This window comes from Kogia breviceps, chromosome 3 (assembly GCF_026419965.1).
Source record: "Kogia breviceps isolate mKogBre1 chromosome 3, mKogBre1 haplotype 1, whole genome shotgun sequence".
In the NCBI taxonomy this organism is placed as follows: Eukaryota; Metazoa; Chordata; class Mammalia; order Artiodactyla; family Physeteridae; genus Kogia; species Kogia breviceps.
Window position 1 is genome coordinate 184215705 of NC_081312.1, and position 26956 is coordinate 184242660.

The 26956-nt window shown below is 37.5% G+C and overlaps 1 protein-coding gene across 1 annotated transcript in view; it reads left to right on the forward strand.

Moving 5' to 3' along the window:
* The window catches only part of MRC1 (mannose receptor C-type 1), a 98858-nt gene extending 74357 nt beyond the window's left edge, over nt 1-24501 (forward strand). The window contains exons 23-30 of the mRNA XM_059058350.2: nt 169-271; nt 3916-4148; nt 6555-6720; nt 7579-7728; nt 18921-19034; nt 19556-19720; nt 20897-20938; nt 22202-24501. Coding sequence (XP_058914333.1) covers nt 169-271; nt 3916-4148; nt 6555-6720; nt 7579-7728; nt 18921-19034; nt 19556-19720; nt 20897-20938; nt 22202-22452 — 1224 coding nt within the window. The 3' untranslated portion in view covers nt 22453-24501. The remainder of the gene's footprint in view (nt 1-168; nt 272-3915; nt 4149-6554; nt 6721-7578; nt 7729-18920; nt 19035-19555; nt 19721-20896; nt 20939-22201) is intronic.
* Nucleotides 24502-26956: the final 2455 nt, after the last annotated feature.

Here is a 26956-nt window from a genome sequence, read left to right on the forward strand (position 1 = left end):
ATGGAAAGTAGGGATGAATTGAACATGCTGTAAATGTATTAAGACTATCCTAAAAGTTGGAGGTTAGGGATAAAGGATTTTTTTTTTTTTTTTTGCCTATTAATGAACTGGTTTAAATAATTATCGATCCACATTTGGCTATTTTTTTTCTTCTCCATGAATATACAGGCTGACTGTGTTCTTATTATCGGAGGGAAGTCAAGAGATGCAGGCAAATGGATGGATGACACGTGTGACAGTAAGCGAGGTTATGTATGCCAGACGCTTCCCGGTGAGTCCTGCCGGACCTCACTGGGCTGTATGAGGTCATTTTTCCATACTTTTTAAAAAGTGACATTCTTCTCAATTTTGTTGTGAGCCTTAAACTGCTCTAAAAAAATAAAGTTTTGTTTTAAAAAAGTGACCCTTCCCTTGCACATCAACACGTTGTTTTTTAAAATTTTTTTAAATTAAATAATTAATTTTTTTTTTTGGCCATGCTGTGTGGCATGTGGGATATTAGTTCCCCGATGAAGGATCAAACCTGCACCCCCTGCAGTGGAAGCGCGGAGTCTTAATCGCTGGACCGCCAGGGAAGCCCCCATCAGCGTGTTTATTTGATTCTCGCTTTCTTCCATGGATGGCTGTGGCACGCAGAAAGGATAGATTCTGTAATGTATTCATGAACGTGCCCCCTCATCCGTTACCAGAAAGTTTGCACAGATTAAACTAGAGGTTGAAACTTTTTCTAATTTTGTTAGAAATTTGGGATGTTTGCTTACCTCTACCTTAAAAAAAACCAAAATGTCAGAGTAGGGATACCTCACTTCAATTTGTGTAATCTGAGAACCGTTGCCCCAAAACACCCTATATGCCTCATTACTTGTTGTGTATTCTGTGTCTCTAAAAATGTAGATGTCTTATTCGTGATCCTTCTTTCATCTTAGGAAGCGTAACAATGGTGCAAGGAAAATAAAACCGATATGTGGATATCGACCAAGAATCAAGATTATGGTCGTGTGCATTTTAGTTTCGAGTGAAATTAGAATAGAAACGTTTGGCTACATAAGAAGAGGTTCAGAAAATGAAAGATAGATTAGAGATGAGGGTTGAAGATGAGGTGGGTTGCTGTCACCCTGAGCAGAGCTCTCAGAGGTGCTTGAATTAGAAGCTACCTGATCTCCCGGATCTAACAAATTTTTCTATACTTTCTGGGGAATCAGGGAACTGATATCAATTCATGACAATGACTGAAAATCACTGAAGATATTTTCAGTTGATTGCAAAGTCCTGCAGGAATTCTAACCTCCTGTTGACCCAAAAGAAGGTCCAGGCCATGCCGCTGTTCCCTCTCTGCTACATCTTTTGAGCACCAGAATCTTGGGGCACTCGTAACGCATCTGTGCTTCCAGTCTTTGGGGAAAGAAGGGAGTCCCCTTCCAGGAGGGAATGATGATTGCTAAACTTGTTTAAAACCTTCTTTTCCTTCTTCCTGTAAACACAAGAGATAGAATATTTGCTGCCGATGAAAGATATTTTGACAATTTTAAATGACTTAGGTTTCAGGAAAGAGTTAACGTGAAAAAGGCAGAATATGAAATTTTATAGACTACCGATGATGCAAACAACACTTTGAACCCCCTGAAAAAAAAAGAACGAGAAGGCGATGGAAATGCATCAAAATAGGAATAGTGGATGTGTTTGCATTGTGGGATTAAGACCTTTAGTTCCTTCATTGTACTATTATATTTTTCTTCATTTATCAAAAACTGTCTCTTTCTAACGCTCTCTCTCTATGTATATATATTTGCATTTATAGTATATATAGTATGTCTATACATCTGTATATATCTCTCTATGTATAACAATTATGAGGAAACACTAAAATATTGAGGTGGTTAGATTCTAAGTAATTTTTTTCTCATTTTTATACTTTCCTATATTTTCTAAAATTTCAACAAAGAATGTGTGTTCAGTATTTTTTTAAAACAATGTTGTTTTCAGGAAGTTCCCGGTGGTCCAGTGGTTAGGACTCAGGACTTTCACTGCTGGGGCCTGGGTTTGATCCCTGGTTGGGGAATTAAGATCCCGCAATCTGTGCAACGTGGCCAGAAGGATAAAATTAAATAAATAAGAAATAAAACCGTGTTGTTTTTATTCATATATATGAGTATGTCTGAATGGATATATATGAATTCATGTAAATATATAAAGGTACATAAATAAAAACATGAATGAATACATATGAATACGAAACACTTAAAAACAATCCCTTGATGAAACACATGTCCCTTGATGAAATTTTAGAAAATACAGAAAAGCATAAAGAGAAAAAATTACCCATAATATGACCACCTGAAAATAACCTCTCAGTAATTTAGTTTTTCCTTTTAATTTTTCCTATGAATGTTTTAATAAACAAGCTAATTGGATAAATGAGCTGATTTCCTGGCTGCATATAGCCTTTGGTGAAGCTTCTTAAAGCTTTCTCTCAAGCTTCATTGGCCACTTTTAGCAGTCCAGAACTTTTCCCATGTTGTTAAGACAGACCCAGCTCTCTCCAAGCTGGGAAATGAGACTGTACTTTCTACCGGCTGTAACATGTAAGGATCCGGGGCTGGGCCTCTTGGTTTAATGCTATTCTATCAACACACGGTGGCAGCAACAGCAGAAGAAAGGGGAAGCTGCCCTCCTTGCTGAATTAAAATTGTTGCCTTACCAGAGCCTTCAAAAGAAAGTCTGGCGTTCTTGGAGCGACAGAACAGGCAAATGGTGGGTTGGGTTGGTATACAGCGGAGCAGGTTGGAGAATCGGCCAAGACGACATCGGTAGGCAGGGACATCTAGAACCCTAGACCAGGGGTTGGCAACCTTTTTCTGTAAGAGACCGATTATAAGTATTGCAGGCTTTGTAGACATGTACGTAAACAAATGAGGTCAACATAGACAGTATGTAAACAAATGAGTGTGGCCGAGTTCCACTGAAACTTTATTTATGGACACAAATTTGAATTTCATGTATTGTTTACATGTCACAAAATACTTTTCATTGTTTTTTTTTCCCCAACCATTTAAAAACTCATGGGCTACAAAAACACAACAGGCCAGATTTCACCCTCTGGCTGTCATCCGCTGACCTCTGTTCTGCCCTAAGGCATCAGCTAAGGCACCCAGAAACAAAGACTGTTTTGGGTCTTGACAGTAAAGTGGCCCAAAGTATGGGTGGGTCTAGAGTAGTTATTAGAAACACATGCTGAGAGATTGAGGAGGAAAGATCAGAAAGCCAGAGTGACGCCAGCTTGCCAAGGCTTCAGTTTGGGTAAGATATGGGGTTCACGTGAGAAATCATCATAAGATTAAAGCTTGATCCCGAGATCAAGGTTAAATGAAGTGCAAACTGTTATATGGCTTCATTCCAGAGCATAAACCAATGTCTTGAAGGTACATGATTCACAGGTGAAGTCAAATAGATACAAATAGATGCAAATTCATGGGTGGAATGGGACAGAGTGGGGAAGGGAAGGAGAGGAAGACTTGACCTTGAAATTTGACCAAGATGGAAAAAAAAAAAAGATTCGTGTTGACAGGATGATAGATGTTCTTTAATTTACGGGATTAAACTGTGGTGTGTCTTTCATCCAGATACTAGATCTCATAGTATTTGCGAGTCTTTTTGGTTTTATAGTTTAGAAACTTGACCGTGTATTTACCTTAATATTCTAAACAGAGTTTGGAAATGACTTAATTCAATCAGGCATACTGATTAAGAAATAGAACTTTGTGTTCTGGTGTGAAATGGCTCTTAAAAAAATGTTTAATACCTGATGGTTTGGATTGTGCTGTTCAGTTTCTTTTTAGGATGCGTGAGGTATAGAACTCACGTACTGATGGCACTCAGGTAATGTTTAATATTAATGGGAATCATTTTTTATTCCAGACCCTTCCTTGCCTAGTTCTCCAACAACAATTCCAACAGATGGCTTTATTAAATATGGCGAAAGTAGCTATTCACTCATGAAATTAAAGCTCCGGTGGCAGGAAGCAGATGACTATTGCCGGCTTCACGCTTCCCTGATCGCTAGCATTCTGGACCCCTACAGTAATGCGTTTGCGTGGATGCAGATGCAAACACTCAATGAGCCCGTGTGGATCGCCCTGAACAGTAACTTGGTAAGATGCTGGAAACACGTGCGACTTGACATGATTGATCAATTGTGATTGAATATGATTCTCTTCTGTTCCTTCTGCTGAGTACTTGTTGGGTGTCAAATCCTGCTGGGCTTTGGAAATGATACCGACATGGACAAGACCCAGTCTCTCAAGGACCCAGCGCAAGGATCTGGCAAGTTAGTGGTTATGTCAGAAATCAAACTAAGACTTACCTAGCTGATATTATTATTTTTACTTTCCTTAGGTTTTTGAATATGAAAATTAAGTTCTGCCTCTAAACAGTTTTATTTATTAACTTAGTTCTTTCTAGTGTCATGATTACAACTATGCCATAGGAATTAAGAAACCGTCAGGGGGGTTCCCTGGGGGCTTCCCTGGTGGCGCAGTGGTTGGGAGTCCGCCTGCTGATGCGGGGGACGCGGGTTCGAGCCCCGGTCCGGGAGGATCCCACGTGCCGCGGAGCCGCTGGGCCCGTGAGCCATGGCTGCTGAGCCTGCGCGTCCGGAGCCTGTGCTCCGCAACGGGAGAGGCCGCAACAGTGAGAGGCCCGCGTACCACAAACAAACAAACAAAAAAAAAGAAAGCGTCGGGGGCATAGTTCCTGTGCGATGAGGATATTCCTTATTTTTTGTGAAAAGTCATTCTAGAGTTGCTATCTGTTCTGAAGCTGTGCAGCTTGCATCCGTGTGTGACAGATTTCATTGCGGTCAATTCCCTGTATTCCATAACTGAGAAGGAAGGTTGGCAAAGGATGGTGTAGAGTGAGGGTTGAGGCACAGAACTAAGAGTGGTGTGGGAGTTACCAAAATTTTCCTAAACTGAGTCTTCTCTGATGCCAGGGGATCCACCTATCCTCCATCCATCCATCCACCCATCTAACTAGTCAATCAGCAAACTTCCGAGTACAATAAATGGAGGTGTCAACAAGTAATTAAGAGATAATGCAGTGTCAAAGAGAGGTGTATACAAAGCGCTCAGAGAGGAGAGAAAAGCCATCATTTGTGCAAGGGGAGAGGACCAACAGGGCTTCTCGGAGAAAGTCAGACTTTACAGATGTGGTCTAGGATGGTGGCTCATAAGGAAGGGATACCAAGAAGAAATAAAAGGAGATAAGGGGATATAGCTGGAAGGTAGACTGGTGCCAGACTTTGTAGAACTTCTACCATGATGCAGAGGTCAACATTTACACTTCTTGCAATGAGTATTTCCTAAGTAGGTTAGTGAACATTTAAAAGTAAGTAGTTACACAATGATTTCTGTGTTTAAACTTAAGCACGGCATTTTTACTTCTATGTTGAATCTATTTTTAGTAACTAATTATATTGATAATTCATATATTTTCTTCTCACAAATATGGTCCCAATTCTCTTACGAGTTTAAAATAGGCTTTTATTTATTGTTAGAAAGATTCAATAGCTTTCCATTATCCCAACATTTATAACTAAAACAATACTGTTATATTTATTACATCTATGGAGTTAATGATTATGCCAGCATTATTTGATTAAATATGGTAGAATACTACAAAATTCTAACGAGATAATTCATGCTTTTGATTTTGTCATTAAATCTTTGGTAATTGCTTTGGTAAATTAAATAATGCAGTTAAAAAGGGGACAGCTGTTTGAATGGTTTAAAAATTCACTTATCTCTGATTAAAGTTATATAGCATCTGTTGTGAGGCTTTACCTGTAAAATTTCTTCTAGACTGTCAAAAGAACATTATTGATAAGTAATCTTTTTGATGTTGTCAGTTAATTTGTATGTGACCATAAATTTGCCCAAATAAATTTAATAAGAAGTATGCAAATTGAATAAAACCGTTATATTTAAAAGATGCCATCAGATTCATTTTGGTTGAAAGACCACCTAACTGGAAGGTAAGAGACCTAGGCTCCTCTCTTATCCACCCATGTCACCTTGCATAAGTCATTTGTCGTTGGCCCTGTTTCAACAGCCAAACAGTAAGAAGATTAGAAGAGATAAGTGTTTCTCTCAGGGGGTCCATGAGTTCAATGAAAATGACTTCGTTTTTATTATCATTTCAATGATAATATAATACTTGTTTTATTTGTTCTGAAGGTAAAACCCCTCTTTTGCACTGAGGGCCTGCAAATAAAGAGAATTTTCTAGAATAAGACGTAGGTTTTTAAGTCTGTGTTTTTCAGAATAGCTTCCAACGATGTCTTCATGAGGAGCTTTAAGAAGTAGTTTTTTCTTAAAAAAGGCTGCATTTCCTGAAATTGAGTTGGTAGAAATAATTTATAATGTTCTTTTTATTCCCAAATGTTGAAGATTCTTTGTCAAATCACAGTCTTAAATATACTTTTTACTCCTTGCTGGGTTCTTTTGGTATTTTCTGAATGAAGCCAGGCTCCATGTTAATGGTTGTTTTTGTTCTTGCAGACCAATAATGAATATGTTTGGACCGATAAATGGAGGGTGAGATACACTAATTGGGCCACTGATGAGCCCAGACTGAAGTCAGCGTGTGTTTATATGGATCTTGACGGCTATTGGAAGACAGCACATTGCAATGAAAGTTTTTATTTTCTCTGCAAAAGATCAGACGGTAATTGAATCCACAAAAACAATCAAGGGATTTGAAATTTTCTCAATAAGCTAATACAAACCACCGTTGATATTCTTAAACAGTCACATGTTTTGGGGTAGCTTAAGGATAAGATAAAACATTCCTTCACCTAACCAAAGACTGACCTGGCAATAAACAAATATACATAGATCAAAATAACAGAGAGAGAAATTTTTCTTCATTGCTAGAGTTTATTTCCTCTTTATACATTTCTGAATTTTTATTATTAGGATAGGCCTCTGAAACTCTGATGTCAGAGTCCTCAGGAAATGATTACTTTTGATGTTGACAGCACAGCTATATCAAAATAATTTTATCAGAATATGTGTGGGTTCATCAGCGTCAGTGATATTACAGTGATACAGTCCTAGAATACAGTTATAGAGTCGGACAGTGGTAAAGTCCTAGAATTCTACCTCTACCATTTAGTTATAACATCAATGTCAGTCAGAGCTAAGAAGGTTTTATAGGGACTAGGATCCTAGAAAAGGAAAAATGTCTAGAAGGAAGACTGCCTTTGCAAATTATTTCTGGTTGACCTTTTAGGGGAACTTATTAACGTCTTTGTAGGTATCTATAGATTTACATGCTTAATTATGAATGTGATTGACCACTGTTATACCATAGTACCTTCTATGGAAATACATTTTAAATGAAAAAAAAAACGATAAAGTAAAAAGAATACTCAATAATAGAAATGGCATATCCAAATGATTACCATTAGAGCTTAAAAAAATAATGATAGCCGATGAAAAGTTCCTTAATGGCTGATATATTATTCTATGTACTAAAGAAACTTCAGGTCTTACTTTATTTGAAATGTCTTTTTATTAACAGAAATCCCTGCCACTGAACCTCCACAGCTGCCTGGTAGATGCCCCGAGTCAGAGCACACAGCGTGGATTCCTTTCCATGGTCACTGCTACTATATCGAGTCTTCATATACAAGGAACTGGGGCCAAGCTTCTCTGGAATGTCTTCGAATGGGTAAGTGCCACATTTACTGTCAGAAAATCCAACAATCATCTATTTAGATTACCAGGATACTAGTAACACTGTATATTAAACACCAAAGGAAAGTAAAAATACCTGTTCCTTTGTCTTAATAATTTATATTGTAACAGAAAGGTCAACATCATGCCCCCCAAATATAATTTCTAACATTGTAGCCTCAAAAGGTGAAAGAATTCTGGCAGAAAGCAGTGACTCGCTGAACAAGTCTTTCTGCCCTAATATTCTAAATTGTTAGGATTATTATTCAGAGTGTTGTGTTCATCTTTTATCACTGATCGACTCAGGCTTCACAAGTGCCCAGGAACCATTTTGCTTTCCCATGAATAGAAAAGCATTTAGATCTGATTATCTTTGTGAATAACTAGGAAACAAAACTCAAGTGACATGGCATAGATGACCAATTTCCCTCCTGAAATAAAAATGTCAAATAAAGTGAACTTTTCGGGGTGCATTAAGAAATCTACTTAATTAAATCCCACTGAATACTTCACTGAATTACTTTGTGGCTAAATTTTGATTATGCCCTAAGTCAGGGCTCTTCATTCAACAGTGGCGAGCAAAGGTTACATGCTCATTTCCTTCAGGTTCATTCAAAAGTCAGTCTGGAGTTTTCACTTCTTTTTACTTTTATGTTTAGTTTTTTTCTTCAGTTTTATTGAGGTATAGCTGACAAATTGTAATACATTTAAAGTGTAAGAGATGATGATTTGATACACATATTTGTTGGGAAAGGATTCCTAACCATCAAGTTAATATGACCATCACGTCACATATTTACCTTTTTTTTTCTTCTATAGTGGGAACACTTAAGTTCTAATCTCTTAGCAAATTTCAGTGATACCATACAGTATTATCAACTGTAGTCACTATATTATACATTAGATCCTAAGACCTTATTTATCATATAACTGAAAGTTTGTACCCTTTTACCAGCATCTATTTCTCCCACCCCCCCCAACCCCCTGACAACCACCATTCTACCCTCTGTTTCTGTGAGTTTGACTTTTAAATTCCACCTATAAGTAATATCATGTAGTACTTGTCTGTCTCTGTCTGGCTTATTTCCTTAGAATAATGCCCTCCAGTTTAATCAATGCTGTTGCAAATGGCAGAATTTCCCTCTTTATAAAGGCTGAATAATTTTCCATTGTATATACATACTACATTTTCTTAATCATTCATCTGTTGATGGACAGTTAGGTTGTTTCCATGTCGTGGCTATAACAAATAATGCTTCAGTGGACATGGAGTGCAGCTATCTTTTCGAGATAGTGATTTCATTTCCTTTGGATATATACCAAGAAGTGGGATTGCTGGATCATATGGTAGTCCTATTTTTAATTTTTTGAGGAACCTCCACACTGTTTTCCAAAAGGACTGTACCAATTTACATTCACACTAGCAAGGTTCCCTTGTCTCTTCATCCTCTGCATCATTTGTTATCTCTTATCTTTATAATAATAGCTAGCCTAAACAAGTGTGAGGTGGTATCTCATTGCTGTTTTGATTTGCATTTCCCTGATGATTAGTGATGTTGAGCGCCTTTTCATGTACTTCTTAGCCATTTGTAAGTCTTCTTTGGAAAAAAAAAATCTATTCAGGTCCTTTGCTCATTTTTTGAACGGGGTTATTTTTTTCTCTTGACTTGTATAAGTTCCTTGTATATTTTAGATATTCAACCTCTATTAAGACATGTGGTTTGCAGAAATTTTCTCCCATTTAGGAGGTTACATTTTCATTTTGCTGATGGTTTCCTTTGCTGTGCAGAACCTTTTTAGGTTGATATAGTCCCATTTGTTTATTTTTGCTATTTTTCCCTTTGCTGTTAGTGTCAAATACAAAAAGATTAATGTCGAGGAGTTTATTGCCTGTGTTTTCTTTTAGGATTTTTATGATTTCAGGTTTTACATTCAAGTTTTTAATCATTTCGAGTTGATTTTTCTGTATAGTGTTAGATAGTAGACCAGTTATATTCTATTGCATGTGGCTGTCTAGTTTTCTCAACACCATTTGCATGGAATAATTTTTTTTTAATCCCTTCACTTTAAGCCTATGTATGTCCTAAAGTTGGAATGAGTCTTGTAGACAGCATATAGTTGTCTTGTTGTTTTGTTTTGTTTTGTTTTGCGGTACACGGGCCTCTCACTGTTGTGGCCTCTCCCATTACGGAGCACAGGCTCCGGACGTGCAGGCTCAGCGGCCATGGCTCACAGGCCCAGCCCCTCCGTGGCATGTGGGATCTTCCTGGACCAGAGCACGAACCCATGTCCCCTGCATCGGCAGGCGGACTCTCAACCACTGCACCACCAGGGAAACCCTCTTTTTCTTTTTTAATCTATTAAGCCACTCTATGTTTTTTGATTGGAGAATTTAGTCCATTTATATTTATAGTAATTATTGGTAAGTATGCACTTAATACTGCCATTTTGTTAATTGTTTTCTGTCTGTCCTGACCTTCCTTTGTTCCTTTCTTCCTCTCTGCTCACTTCCTTTGTGATTTGATGACTTCTCAGTAGTATTACTTAGATTCTTTTCCTTTTATTTTATGTATTTACTATAGGTTTTGTTGTGTGGTTATTGTGAGGATTACATGAAACATCTTATAGTTATAACAGTGTATTTAAAGATGATAACAACTTAAGTCTGAATGTATGCAAACAGTCTGTATTTTTACATTCCCCCGACCTTTTATATTTTTGATGTCACAATTTACATCTTTTTATATTGGGTATACATTAACAAATTCTTGTACTTATAGTTATTTTTAACACTTTTGTCTTTTAACCTTTATACAACAGTTATAGGTGATTTACTTACCACCATTATAATATCAGAATATTCTGGATTTTCCTATACATTTACCTTTACTGTTGAGTTTTATATTTTCAAACATTTTCATATTACTAATTAGTGTCCTTTCATTTTAGCTTGAAGAATTCCCCTTGACATTTCTTATAAGGCTGGTCTGTTGGTAATGAACTCTTTCACCTTTTGTTTGTCTTGAAAATTCTTTATCTCTCATTTCATTCTGAATGACAATTTTGGTAGGTAGAGTATTCTTGGTTGGAAGCTTTTATCTCTAAGCACTTTAAATGTATCTTCTCACTCCCTTCCAGCCTGCAAAGTTTCTCCTGAAAAATTTGTTTTGTCTTACAGGGGTTCCCTTTTATGTAACAAGTTGCTTTTCTTTTGCTGTTTTTAAGAATCTCTCTTTGTCTTTAATTTTTGACAATTTAATATAATGTGTCTCAGTGTTTGCCTCTTTTTATTCATTATATTTGGTACTCCTTATGTATGCTTCCTGGATCTAGATGTCTGTTTCTTTCCCCAAGGTTAGGGAAATTATCAGCCTTAGTTCTTTGAATAAGCTTTCTGCCCCCATCTCTCTCTTCTCCTTGAATTCCTATAATGTGTAGATTGATCCTCTTTCTGTTGTCTTATAAGTCCTTTAAGCTAGCTTGACTCTTTTTGATTCTTTTTTGTTTGTTTGTTTCAGGATATATTTGACTGCCTTTTCTTTGAGTCTACTGTTTCTTTCTTCCAGTTTTCTAGTCTGCTGTTGAACACCTCTATTGAACTTTTCATTTAAGTTATTGTGTTCTTCAGCTTTGTGATTTCTCTTTGGTACTTTTTAATATTTTCTCTCTCTTTGTTGAAATTCTTACTTTATTCATGCATTACTTTCCTGACCTCAATGAGTATCTTTATAGCTGTCATTCTGAACTCTCTATTGGGTAAATTACTTGTCTCTGTTTTATTAATATCAGTTTGGAGATGTATCTTGTTCTTTTGCTTGGAAAATATTTTGCTTTTTCTTTATTTTCCTTGGCTCTCCGTGTTGGTTTCTGCACATTAGATAAAAGAGACACCTCTCCCAGTCTTGAGAGTGGTCTTGTGTGGGAGATGAACCTCACCAGTCAATCCAGCCCAAGTTCCTGTTTGTCACTCAAAACTTTGTGGTTATACAAGCTGTTGTCTTTGTTTTTAGTGGCTCCCAGTGGTTGAGGGTGTGCCAATACCTGATGATATCCCAAAGGAGAGGCTCACATTTAGCACATAAAAGCAGACTGATTAGAAGCTGGACCCTCAGGCAGCACCTGGGAAAGTATATAAGCCAGGTGTGTGTCTAAGCTCCTTCCAGAGACCTGTTGGTGACCTGATTTTATCATTGCAGCAAGTTGGAGGAAGAAGGTGGCAGAAGGGCCCACCAGCTCTCCCAGGAGGATCACAGCTAGCCCCTTGCTGCATGCACGTTAGCAGCTGGACCCCACAGGCAGCAGGCTGTAAAGTATGCAGTCAGTCCCCTTCTAGGGAAAGACCGAGTGATGGGCATTTTTATCTGTTCCCTCTTAGCTGAGCCCTGGGAGAATAGCCATGGCAAGTGTATCGTGCCCATTAACAACTGCTGCTTTGTTTTCTGTTGTCCTGTGGGTCTCGTGGCTGCAAACCCCATTAGCTTCCAGAGTTAGGCATTTGGGGGGGTCTATTCCTTCAAATAGAGGAACAGGAGCCTAAAACTTTGGGGTGCTATCTGTATGTTTGAAACCCTTCTCTATTCAGGGAGAAGCTGGCAATTAGGATCTCCCTCCTGATTATATGGCACTGTGCCATGGGTGGGGTTTATGAAGAGAGTGTGTCTCAGCCTTTCCTACTCATTTAGATGTTTGTGTTTTCTCAGCTGCCCTATATGTAGGAGTCACTGAGTTTCTGGATTTTACTGATAGAATTGCTCCATGTGTAGGTGTTCACTGGTGTGTATGTGGGAGAAGGGAATTTCAGGAGCCTTCTGTGTTGCCACAGGGAGTTTAAAAACTCCCTATGAGTTTTTACTTTAAATTCTGAGTCAGGAGAAATCTACTTTGTCAGTTTTTGCTTCTTGTATTTCGAGGCTTTATTGTTTGGTGCATATATGTCTATATTTGTCATATCTTCTGGATGAATTAAAACTTTAATCATTATTAAACATCCTTATATGTCTCTAGTAACAATTTTTTGTCTAAAACTGTTTTGTCTAGTATCAGTATAGCAACTCCAGCTCTTCTTTTCTTCTTTATTTACTATTTGCATGGAATATCTCTTTCCATGCTTTTACTTTTTTTTTTTTTTTTTTTTTTTGCGGTACGCGGGCCTCTCACTGCTGTGGCCTCTCCCGTTGCGGAGCACAGGCTCAGCGGCCATAGCTCACGGGCCTAGCCACTCCGCAGCATGCGGGATCTTCCCGGACCGGGGCACGAACCCGTGTCCCCTGCATCGGCAGGCGGACTCTCAACCACTGCGCCACCAGGGAAGCCCCATGCTTTTACTTTTAACATCTTTATGTTTTTGAATCTCAGATGTGTGTTTTGTAGATAAAATATAGTTGTATTATTTTAAAATTTATTTTTATTTTTTATTCATTTTGCCAATCTCTGTCTTTTGATTGGAGTACTTAATCCATGTACATTTAATGTAAATACTGATATGGTAGGATTTATATCTGCCATTTAATTTATTTTATATTTGTCTTATGCATTTTGGTTCTTCTATTTTTCCATTTCTACCCTCTTTAACATTAAATAGATGATATCTAGTGTACCATTTTAATTTCCTTGTTATATTTTTTACTATGTGTTGTTTAGTCATTTTCTTAGTGGTTGCCCTGGAGATGATAAATAACATCTTAATATGCAACAATCTTGTTCAAATCAATATAAATTTAATTTCAATAGAGTACAAAATTTTGCTCTTATATAGCCCCTTTCCCTCTACAGTCCTTTGTGTTATTATTATCATATAAATGCATCTTTATACATTGTATGCCCATCAGCACAGATTTATAATTATTGTTTTATGCAGTTGTCCTTAAATCATATAAGATTAAACAAAAGTATAAACAAAAAATAAATTCATACTGTCTTTTGTTTTGTTTTGTTTTTTTTAGAAGATGTTGGGGGTAGGAGTTTACTAATTAATTAATTTATTTTTGCTGTGTTGGGTCTTTGTTTCTGTGCGAGGGCTTTCTCTAGTTGTGGCGAGTGGGGGCCACTCTTCATCGCAGTGCGCGGGCCTCTCACTATCATGGCCTCTCTTGTTGCGGAGCACAGGCTCCAGAAGCACAGGCTCAGTAGTTGTGGCTCACGGGCCTAGTTGCTCTGTGGCATGTGGGATCCTCCTAGACCAGGGATTGAACCCATGCCGCCTGCATTAGCGGGCAGATTCTCAACCACTGTGCCACCAGGGAAGCCTTGTCTTTTGTTTTTACCTATGTAGTTTCCTTTACTGGCAGTCTTTATTTCTTCATGTGGATTTAAGTTGTTGTCAAGTATCTTTTTATTTTGGCCTGAAGGATTTTCTTTAGTATTTCCTGTAGAGTAGATCTGCTAGTGACAGATTCTCTCCATTTTTGTTTATCTAAGAATGTCTTTAAAGAAGATGTGGGACATATATACAATGGAATATTACTCAGCCATAAAAAGGAACGAAATTGAGTTATTTGTAGTGAGTTGGATGGACCTAGAATCTGTCCTACAGAGTGAAGTAAGTCAGAAAGAGAAAAACAAATACCACATGCTAATGCATATACATGGAATTTTAAAAAGCGGTGCTGATGAACCTAGTGGCAGGGCAGGAATAAAGATGCAGGTGTAGAGAATGGAATTGAGGGCATGGGGGGAGGGGAAGCAGGAATGAAGTGAGAGAGTAGCATTGACATATATACACTACCAAATGTAAAATGGAAGGCTAGTGGGAAGCAGCAGCACAGCACAGGAAGATCAGCTCGGGGCTTTGTGACGACCTAGAGGAAAGAGATAGGGAAGGTGGGAGGGAAGCTCAAGAGGGAGGGGATATGGGGATATATGTATACATATGGCTGATTCACTTTGTTGTACAGCAGAAACTAACACAACATTGTAATGCAATTATACTCCAATAAAGATGTTAAAAATAAAAAAGAATGTCTTAACTTTTCCTTTATTTTTGAAGGACAGTTTTGCTGGATAGAAAATTGTTGGTCAACAGTCATTTTCTTTCAGCCTTTTGAATATGTCATCCTACTGCCTTCTGGTCTCTGGGGTTTCTGATGAGAAAGCAGTGTTAATTATATTGAGAATCTCTTGGACGTGATGATTCACTTCTCTCTTATTACTTTTAAGATTCTCTATCTTTGGATAGTTTGATTATGATGTGGAGCTTCTTGAGATTATCTTACTTGGATGTTGTTGAGCTTCCCACATGTTTACATCAATGTTTTTCATCAACGTTGGGAAGCTATTGGCCATTATTTCTTCAAGTATTCTTTCTGCCTCTTTATCTCATTCCTCTCCTAGGACTCCCATTATGTGTAACTTGATTTGATTGGTGATGTTCCAAATATCTTTGAGACTCTGTAAATTTTTCTTCTTTTTTTCCCTCATTATTCAGACTGGATAATCTCAAGTTTGTTGATTATTTCTTTTGCTTAGTCAGACTCACTGTTAGGCCTCTCCAGTGAAGTTTTCCTTTCAATGATTATACTTTTTAACTCCAGAGTTTTTTTTCTTAAAAAACAATTTCTACCTTTTTATTAATAGTCTCTATTTGGTGAGCAATTGTCTCATACTTTCTTTCAGTTCTTTAGACATTTTTTCCTCTAGCTCTTTAAACATATTTAACATAACTGATTTAAAAAGTCTTTGTCCAGTAAGTCAGAGGTGTGGCTGTTTCAGGAACAGTTTGTAGTTACTGCTTCTTTTGCTGGTATGGGTCATACTTCCTTGTTTCTCTGCATTTCTTATAATTTTTTGTTGAAAAATGAATATTTAACTCTGGAAATAAGTTTATTTCCACTCCACAAGGTTTGTTTTTGTTGCTGTTTGTTGTTATTTGCTTGTTTAGTAACTTTCACTCATGAATTCTGTAAAGTTTGTATTCTTTTTCAAGTGCGGTTACTGAAGTCTCTTGCCTACTTAGTTTAGTGGTCAGCTAATGATTGGGAACGTATTTCCTTAGTGCCTAGAACCAGAAAGTTCCCCAAGTTTTACTGAAGGGCTCGGTCTGAAGACATGCCTTCAACACTCATATAGGCAGTTAAAAACTCTGCCTTAGCCTTCACTTCCTGCTTGTTCAGACCCTCAGGGTAAGCCAGAGTTGAGAGTGTAGGGACTTTTCAGATCTTTCATGGGCATGCACATAGTCCTGGGCATGTACAAACCCCAGTGTGTGTCTGTGGCCTTCTAGACTCCCAGGAATAGGTCAATGCTTCTTAAAGCTCCCTATGGACATTTTACTCCATAGTTTTTCCTTTTAGTTTTTTGGTTACCGTGTTGTTTCCCTAAAATATTATCACTGCTTCAGGCAGCTGTGATATTAGGTACTTGCCACTGTTAGTTTTTGACAAATACCCGCAAGGAAAAGGCTGTTTACATTGGATGAGCTCTGAGGCAGGTCAAATCAAGGCAAGCTTTGCCAAGTGAGGTTTTCCAGGGAAATGTCACAGAGATCAAATAATGGAAATTCTTTGAGAATGTGACTTAGAAAGAACCCCAATCCCATTCTGACTTTCCCAGTGTCCTTCTGGCTTCTGGTTTTCACTGTGATTTTGTGGTCATTGGTTTTTTGGTTTGTTTTTTTAAACATCTTTATTGGAGTATAATTGCTTTACAATGGTGTGTTAGTTTCTGCTTTACAACAAAGTGAATCAGTTATACATATATATATATATATATATATATATATATATATATATATATGTTCCCATATCTCTTCCCTCTTGCATCTCCCTCCCTCCCACCCTCCCTATCCCACCTCTCTAGGTGGTCACAAACCACCTAGCTGATCTCCCTGTGCCATGCGGCTGCTTCCCACTAACTATCCACCCTACGTTTGGTAGTGTATGTATGTCCATGCTACTCTCTCACTTCATCACAGCTTACCCTTCCCCCTCTCCATATCCTCAAGTCCGTGCTCTGGTAGGTCTGTGTTTTATTCCCGTCCTACCCCTAGTCTCTTCATGACATTTTTTTTCTTAGATTCCATATATATGTGCTAGCATACGGTATTTGTTTTTCTCCTTCTGACTTACTTCACTCTGTATGACAGACTCCAGGTCCATCTACCTCATTACAAATAACTCAGTTTCATTTCTTTTTATGGCTGAGTAATATTCCATTGTATATATGTGTCACATCTTCTTTATCCATTCATCTGTTGATGGACACTTAGGTTGCTTCCATGTCCTGGCTATGTAAATAGAGCTGCAATGAACCTTTTGGTACATGACTCTTTTGAATTATGGTTTTCTCAGGGTATATGCCCAGTAGTGGGATTACTGGGTCGTATGGTAGTTCTAGTTGTAGTTTTTTAAGGAACCTCCATACTGTTCTCCATAGTGGCTGTATCAATTTACATTCCCACCAGCAGTGCAAGAGTGTTCCGTTTTCTCCACACCCTCTCTAGCATTTATTGTTTCTAGATTTTTTGATAATGAGGCCGTTGGTTTTTAAGGCATTCACAGAGCTAGGGATAAAGCTATGGTATTAGGACAAGTTAAAACACCATGTAGCTTACTTTTCTTACTGAGAGTCAAGCATTTTCTTGAATAAATGCTTCCTGGATTGTTACAAGCTGTTGGTTAACTTTCAGGGTTCTGAAAAAGTTGAGTTTGAAAAATTTGTTAGTGTTCTTATTGCTTTTGTAGAGGAGAGGAATTTCAGGGGTACTTACTCTGCCATTCCTTATGATGTCACTTGAAACCTGCTGCTTTTTCTTAATTAAAAAAATGTTTTTCTTTCATGTTGCTGAGTATTTTTTTCAAAAGATCTTGCAGTGAATGTGTAGAAACTTTGTTTTCAACTTTAGATAACTGTATTTTCCTGTTAATGAATGATTCACATTCATCAAAATATGTCACAAATATATTGAAATGGCTATTGTCTATGAAATATGTTTAATAATGGATTATGAAATTATGCAATGAAAACAGTCATCAAGAGAATAATCCAGGACCCAGTAACATGGGGAGCAAGCGTACGGTTAAGTATAGGTCCTCAAGATCCAGATGCCTGGATCATGCTATGACTTTGCCCTCCACTATCATTAGGGTCTTGGTAAATTACTTACCCTCTGGACTTTAGGTTCCTTATCTGTAAAATGGAGTAACAGTAGTACTAATTTAATAAGATTGTTGTAAAATTTTAGTGATATCATGCTTATAAAGCCCAAAGCAAAATGTCTGGCATAAACTGCTTAAATTATATTTTAAGTTGTTATTAGTTAAAATTCTGTAATTTAACTATAAAATACAGTGCTGGCACTGAATCAATCTGTGACTGGGTTGTCAATGCCACAGTCATCTAAGCAGTCTTTCTGCTTCCTCTCTCCTTTTTGTGCAGTCCTGTACATAACAGTTGGACTAATACTCCTAGAGTGCATTGCATCATTCTGCTGCTTGAAAAAAACTGTGTTTTTTAATCACCACATTACCCTAAATACCAATCTCCTACTATCTGCAGTGAGACCTAACCCAAGTCTTTTTTCACCCATTGACCAGATTCATCCAGCCAAACTGAACTATCTATTAACACTATTCATTTACTCCAATAATTGCCTTATCTATCTATCTATCTATCTACGTACCTACCTACCTACCTACCTATCTATGTCATATCCTGTTACTAAAAACCAAATATGGAGAATTCCATGCGTCTGTGAGCTATCTCTGTTCCTGAAGAAGATCTCTGCTTCCCTTTCCTCTTCATCTTTTCTCTTATTCTTCCTCTTCCCGGAATTATTTTCTATCCTTTCTACTTGAAATCTTATGCTCCCTAGTATCTTAAATTCTGTCTCCTCCATGCTCCCTTTTACTTGCTTCCCCTAAAACAAATATTTTCCTAATACATTTCTTTATACTCTCAACTCATGACTACCCACTGAACCATAACCTTCTTAAACATTCTATGTCCTACTCATCTCTGTATATCCTTCAGTGAGTGGTTAAGTGCTTGTACACAAATGATGCTTAAAAAATAATATTTTCAGAATGGAAACAAATTCTTAGAAGCCAAATGGCCACTCTTTGAAATTCTTCTCCTTAAGTGGAGATAGTGGGATGATTTTTTTATTGCTCTTAATATCAGTACTATCATTATAAAAATATTTTCAACTACTTAAATATACTGCCATCCTATTTATTCTTTTGTACTCTGCAGGTGCCTCTCTGGTTACCGTTGAAAGTGCTGCTGAATCAAGTTTCCTGTCATATCGAGTTGAGCCACTTCAAAGCAAAGCCAACTTTTGGATAGGATTGTATAGAAATGTTGAAGGTAATTTTTGCAGCATGATTATCGAATCACAAACATTTCAAAATGTTGTAGGTAAAGCAAGTTTTCAGTCCTAGAAAGTCTTGCCTTAAGGAATGATTAATTTGTGAAGAGTTTGAAAATTCAAACTCATATTTTCATTTGAGGTAAGAAGTGAAAATTTAAATGACTCACATATTAGGCTATCTTGAAAGTTGCTAATTAAAGAATATCTACTGTAGCTAAGTTAAAGAAGTTTAAAAAATATTTTGTCTTTTGCCAGGAAAAAAACAATTAGGGGAGGATAAGTTTACATATTTATACTAATTAGGAATAAATTTTCAACTAAAACTACATGAGAAACACATTCTCAGTTTCCCTGTAACAACTAGTTCCTATTATCTTGCTGTGAAAAGTTTGGTTGTAAACAACTGTTGATTGCGGTATAAAATAACATGCTTAGAAATTTTACGTGAATAAGTTGAATTTATTTTAAGGCAACTTATTTTGAACTTCAATTTTTCTTGGCTTTCTCTGATAATCAGGAATGTGGCTGTGGATAAACAACAACCCGCTGTCCTTCGTCAACTGGCGGACGGGCGATCCCTCTGGTGAAAGAAATGATTGTGTTGCTTTATATGCATCTTCTGGATTTTGGAGTAATATTCACTGTTCTTCCTACAAAGGATACATTTGCAAAAGACCAAAATGTAAGTTAGAATTTGTCCTATGGTATGTGTGTTTCCAGGCTCCCATCTCTTTCAAATATTAAGATATCAGGTGTGTAATTATCAATATAATGCGATTACAGGTTCCTTGCAACCCTCTCCCTCTTTATAAGTGAGAAATCCAATCTGCTGTGGTGATCAGTTGCTGTCTGCAGTTTTGAATGAGCACAAAACACTCTCTTTCTGCTTAACTGACGTAACAATTTTGGTATATCAATACATTTATAATGGGATATCCATGCATATGGATTTGCGAAATTGTAAGCAGTTTGGAGAGCCAGGCCTGTGGCGTGAGAGAAAAAGGGGTGAAATACTTACCCTGGCCAAACCGAAGTGGACGGTGGGGAGGAATGAGAATTTATTGAGGAATAAATCATGTAACACCAATTACGTTTCCTTCTGAGGCTGAATGACAGACTATCTCAGGAGAGGGCCTGGGGGAATTAATAATATTATATGCCCATGCTGTGATACTCTCTGGACTTCCATAATGTTTTCTGCTATTCTGCTCCATGTAATATCTTTCCCAAGAGACAGAATTATAAATTAGATAAGAGATTTAAATAAATGAGTTGGATAAATTAACACTCCATCCCCAGTAGATTTTATTTTATTTGAGAATGGCATCGTTCTTCATTCTTTGGAAGCTCTGTTCTGAGATACCACACCCTTTGGTGCAATGTTGGAATCTTATTTTATTTTTCATTCAAATGCCTTATAATACCTTATGCTTCAGTGAGCCATTTTCAAAACTGCCAGCCTAGGATACATTATTTATGGGTAGATTGGGTAGATTTTGAGGGCGAGTGTCAGTGGCTCAAATGCAACCGGGGAGATCACATTTTCAGATCTTCCAATGTAGTCAAACTCATCATGCAGCTATAGGATGCTGTTAGAGGATAGATAGATAGATAGATCCATCTGTATAAATATGCGGGTTTTATCTATCAATCAATCATCCATCATCTATCTATCTATCATCTATTTATTGTCTATATATACCATATATCACCATAAATCCAACATGAATTATTTGATGTATTTGTAAACCAAATAAAGCTCACTATCTACATGCAATTATTATGGGTTTTTAGTAAGTATTTAATTATTTTCTTATTTTACAAACAGTACTTCATTATTTTCTTATTTTACAAACAGTTGTTGATGCTGAACCTACTCATACATTAATTACAACAAAAGGTAAGACCATTTTGAAATTTTAATTTCCATATTAGTAATATATCAATCAAATTTGTTTGTTTTAAAAACCACAATAATCCCTTCCTATCCGCCCTGCACTCTCAGTCAAATTTCTTGAGCTATACTAACCTTTGTCATTATGACATTGACCTTCCTTAAATGATGCCCTAGAAAAGCAGGCCTTGGAGTCAGGTGGGTGTTTGTATCATAGATCTTACTGAGGACATTGATTGTTCTGTTACAAAGGGTTGCCCTATGAGAACCCACAGAGGAAATTTCTCTTAGGAATGCCTGTGATTTTTTTCTTTCTTTCTAAAGTGAGATTTGTAGCTTGCCTAAAACCCCCTTATTAACTTCATAAGTGATGTTTGTGAACTAATACTCATGTGTTCAAATTTCCACCACTCACTTTCTTTTTTCCCCCCGAATTATTTTGAAACAGGTGTAAATATTTTAAAATTTTAAAATATTGCACCATGGTCGTAACTTTTGCAGTTTGAGGCGCAACTGTAAAGCTAGCACAACTTTCTGTTTCACAATTTCGTAGATGGAAGATTCATTCCCACTGTAGATCTCAGCAACCGCAGCAAACTTTTTTTCTTTCCTTATTAAGTTGAGAACTTTTACCTTTTCACTTAAAGGAAGCCCTTTACGGCTTCTCTGAGGTGTACTGAAGTTGCCAGCATCACTACTCTCGGGCTTTGGGGCCGTTATTAAAGAAAATAAGGGTCACATGAACGCACACACACAAAATAAATAAAATAAAATAAAATAAAATATTATACTAGTTCAGGGCTACCTAGATACATGAAATGTTCTTGCAACTGCATAATCATCTTAACATGTAAAATAATCCTCTGGGGCTTCCCTGGTGGCGCAGTGGTTGAGAATCCGCCTGCCGATGCAGGAGACACGGGTTCGTGCCCTGGTCCGGGAAGATCCCACATGCCGCGGAGCAACTAAGCCCGTGAGCCATGGCCGCTAGGCCTGCGCATCGGGAGCCTGTGCTCCGCAACGGGAGAGGCCGCAACAGTGAGAGGCCCGCGTACCGCAAAAATAAATAAATAAATAAATAAATAAATAAAATAATCCTCTGTGTCACATGGACTTCTGTTTTCATGTCCTGCATTCTGTTTGGCAAATGTCACTGGAACGAAAATTTATGAATTTTAGTTTTCCTAAGAAGAAAGTTGTATTGTTTCCATAGCGTTCCACTCTCTGCCTCCCCTTAACCCGTTTCCTAATATGTTTGTTTATTTACAGCTGACCCAAGGAAGATGGGCCCGTCCAGACCGTCTTCCAACGTGGCAGGGGTGGTAGTCATTGTGGTCCTCCTGATTATAACAGGTGTTGGCTTCGCTGCGTATTTCTTTTACAAGAAAAGACGTGTGCATGTCCCCCGAGAGGACACTTTTGAGAACACTCTCTATTTTAATAGTGGATCGAGTCCAGGAACTAGTGATACAAAAGATCTCATGGGCAACATTGAACAGAATGAACATGCAGTCATCTAGAATCATGGTGTGATTTAGGTATATTTGAATTTCATAAGATTATAACTAAAATGGTAAAGTCTTTCATTCAATGTGATTATTTCCTTTCGATTTAGTACGGTATTACACTGGTCTGTCCTTTTCCTTTGCCTCACGGAAAAAATAATTGTTAATTTTCTAGCCTGGCGAGGTATTTTCACAAAAGAGGGATATAGTAACATTGACTACTATGTTTAAAAAGATCTTAGGTGAATATACAGCATTGGTGTGTAGCTAGTGTCAACTGCATACAGATTACAAGAACCCCAGAAACAACCAGCTAAGCTTCTTGAAATCATTTAAGGAGCTCCCAAAGAATTGTTACCCATTGAATAGTTTTTCAGTAATTAGATGACCATTTTAAAAGCCAAGTACAAATAACCTCGGGTGACACAAAAATTTAGTCACTTTTTTTCTTATACCCATCTGATTTTTGCTCCAGTGATTTAGAATTATATTTTTACATGTGTGGAAAGAATAAGGCAGCTGAGAATCTTGTTTGCCCCAAGCAGGATTTTCCAGGCTGAATACTGCAAATGTGTTCTTTGTCCTGTTTTTTGTATATCAAGAATGCAAAGATGTGAAATAAAAATGTAAATTTGCATAAGTGGATGTATTTAGATAATGTGAAATAGACATCAAAAACAAGGTCTGTTTTTAATGTATTTGTATTTTGGTGATCTTGGTAAGTGTAAATTTTCTTTTAACTGAGATTTATTTATCCATTTACTTTACACTTCACTGTACTCTGAAAATAAATGATATAATTAGTAGAGGAATTCTTTAAACTCTTCATCTGTTTGGGAAAAAAAGATTGTTAAAACACTGTGCATAAAATGAATGTTTTACCATAATGACTTGGCCAATTTCCCTGGATCTTTCCCCTGTAACATTGACTTATTTCAGAATTCAACAATCAAAGGCACTGTTATCGGGAATTAGGCCTCTAATATCATTTTCTCACTTCAACAATTCCTTTTTGCTTGAAAAGTTTTGCCTTAGATAAAGCTTTATGTACATTGTGAAATACTTTGGAGGTGTCACATCTTGCACAGGTACCGTGCTCCCAGCTCATTCTTGCCTTTCCCAAGGGGTTGCTCACGGGCAGAAATTCCTTACCTGAGGTCCCTAAACAGGACTCCTTAGATGGCATTAAGGGGTCTATGAAGGCCCCCCAAATTGTATGCAAAATGTCTCTATTTGTGTTTATGCCTTTTTTTTTTTTTCTGGGAAGAAAATAGCTAGATTTTCAAGAGAGTCTGTAATTCAAAAAGGACTAAGAAGTAGTGTACTGTGTAAGAGGTAAGGTGAGGTTTGCAATACCCCACCTTAGATAGGTGACAGGTAGAAAGAAACAGGATGAGAGAGGTGGGAAATTGTGGGAAAGCTTGCTGAGAACAAACAACTCTCATGCTTCAGACAATAGCAAACCAATTGCCTTTATTTTCCTGGTAAGAACACAACATATTCCATTAGAGGAAGTTCCAGTGGAAACAATGGCTATGTGTCAAAGGAGCATGTGGTTAATTATACTGAAAACAATCTTCATATATACATATTGTTTTCTTTTAAGATACAAGAGAAAGATACACAAGAGAATTAGAACTACGAAAGAGGAGTGTATGAGTGGGCACGATTTACAAATTCTTTACACAAGTCATTTTCATCAAAACTCAGAGCTGCATTTTTGCAGAAAATATTTTGGACTTCAAGCAACATATATCTCAGACTTAAATGTCTTACCCTTTCAAGAAACTGTATTCGGCAGGGTGCTGAGTTTTATGCTTCACACCCTCACATTATCCACTCAAACATACAATCAAATAGATAAGTCATCTGTATCTATATATGTACCCAAATTCAGTAGTAACATATTAATAAACATTTTTTTTTGGAGGGGAGGAAGTTTTATAAAGCAGAGAAGAGCAGTTTTTGTTTTGTTTGCTTTTTTGCATTTCTTTTTGGTTTTGGTTGTTGTAGTTGATTTGTTTTTGTTTCTGTTTAAATAAATTTATTTATTTTATTTATTTATTTTTGGCTGCGTTGGGTCTTCATTACTGCATGCAGGCTTTCTCTAGTTGAGGCGAGTGGGAGCTACATTTTGTTGGGGTGCGTGGGCTTCTCCTTGCAGTGGCTTCTCTTGTTGCAGAGCACGGGCTCTAGACATGCAGGCTTCAGTAGTTGTGGCACATGGGTTCAGTAGTTGTGGCTCGCGGGCTCTAGAGTGCAGGCTCAGTAGTTGTGGCGCACGAGCTTAGTTGCTCCGCAGCATGTGGGATCTTCCCGGACCAGGGCTTGAACCCGTGTCCCCTGCATTGGCAGGTCGATTCTTAACCACTGCAGCACCAGGGAAGCCCCTGTTTTTGTTTCTTAACTGGAAATTCTTTCTGGGGATTAAATGTTTAAGTGCTCTCCTCAGTGGCTTTGCACTTGTTTTCATCAGAATTCCATAGCCAGAAGATTCTTAAGGATATTTATTTCCCAGGTGAACTCAAAACAATGTGACTAGTCTGTAACTTGGACTCTAAAATTAAAGATGATATCTCGAGAGACTGGTAATCTCATGCTTCATCCATTTTCAGTGTTCACTCAGCCATGTGTTTGTACATTTATTTACCCATTAGTTCATCAAGTATTCCATGAGCATCTAATACATATGCCAGGCATTGAGCTAGGTCCTGGAAATAACTGTGGGTGAGAAGCAGTGCTTGTCCACAAGAAGTGCACAGTCTAGTGGAGGTCCACACACAAAAGATCATTTTGGGGGGATTTTTTATTGATGTATACTTGATGTACACTATTATATAAATTACAGGTGTCAATATAGTGATTCACAATTTTTAAAAATTATACTCCATTTATAGTTATTATAAAATGTTGGCTCTATTCCCAGTGTTGTACAGTATATCCCTGTAGCTTATTTTATACCTAATTGTTTGTACCTCTTAATCCCCTACCCTTATATTGCCCCCCAGCCTGTAACCACTAGTTTGTTCTCGATATCGGTGAGTCTGCTTCTTTTTTGTTATGTTCACTAGTTTGTTGTATATTTTAGATTCCACTGGTAAGTAATACCATACAGTATTTTTCTTTCTCTGTCTAACTTATTACTTAGAATAATGCCTTCCAAGTCCATCTGTGTTGTTGCAGATGGCAAAATTTCATTCTTTTTTATGGCTGAATAATATTCCATTGTGTATCTATAGCACATCTTCTTTATGAATTCCTCTGTTGACAGGTGCTTAGGTTGCTTCTGTATCTTGGCAATTGTAAATAATGCTGGTTTGAACAGTGGGGTGCAGGTATCTTTTAGAATTAGTGTTTTCTCTCTCTTTTGGGATGTATACCCAGGAATGGAATTGCTGGGTCATATGGTAGTTCTGGTTCGGTTTTTTGAGAAACCTCCATACTGTTTTCCACACTGGCTGCACCAGTTTACATTCCCAACAACAGTGTATAAGGATTCCCTTTTCTCCACATCCTTTACCAACGTTTGCTATTTGTGTTCTTTTTGATCATGGCCATTCTGACAGGTGTGAGGTGACGGCTCGTGGTGGTTTTGATTTGCATTTCCCTGATGATTAGCAACATTGAACATCTTTTCATATGCCTGTTGGCCATCTGTATCTCCTCTTTGGAAAAATGTCTATTAGGCCTTTTGCCCATTTTTTAATCAGGTTGTTTGTCTTTCTGATGTTGAGTTATATGAGCTTCCAGAACCTCATTTTTAACATAATGTAGTCTTTAAAGACACTATCTCTAAATGCAGTCACATTCTGAGGTTCTGTGTGTTAGGGCTTCAACGTACGAATAAATGTTGAAATATGTTGAAATGTTGAAATGCCAAAATAAATAAATAGGTAAATAAATATTAAAAAATAAAATAAAAGAGACCCCACAGAGCTTCCTGCCGCTTCCATCATGTGAGGACACAGAGAGAAGATGGCCATCTATGAACCAGGAAGCAGGTTGTCAGCAGACACTGAATCTGCTGGTGCCTTGATCTTGGACTTCCCAGCCTCCAGAATGGTGAGAAATAAATTTCTGTTGTTTCTAAACCACCGTATATCTTGTTATAGAAGCCTAAATGGATTAAGACATTCTCCCAATGCTGTAGTGTTTATACATTCCCTTCACAATCACCATGAATGAATATGTGTGAGTTGACAATTCGTCCCTCTTATCCAGTCTTAGAACATAAACTCAAGGAGGGGAAAGGCCGGACATTATGTTTTCCTGGGCAGAGCCCCTAGATCTTTGTGGAAAGAACCATTTCTCTACACTGTGGGCGATAACAGAAAACTGTTTATCACCATAGAGACTCTCACCTCGTGGAAATGTCAGTTTCCTTGGGTCGGAGTTTGCTCGGCTTCTAAAAGGAAGTAAATGGAAACATTCTTATGCTCATGGACCATCTTAACTCTGTAATCCAGCTTTGCTCTCTTGAGAAGTGAAAGAGCGAAAGAAACTTCATCTGCTTCTTTGA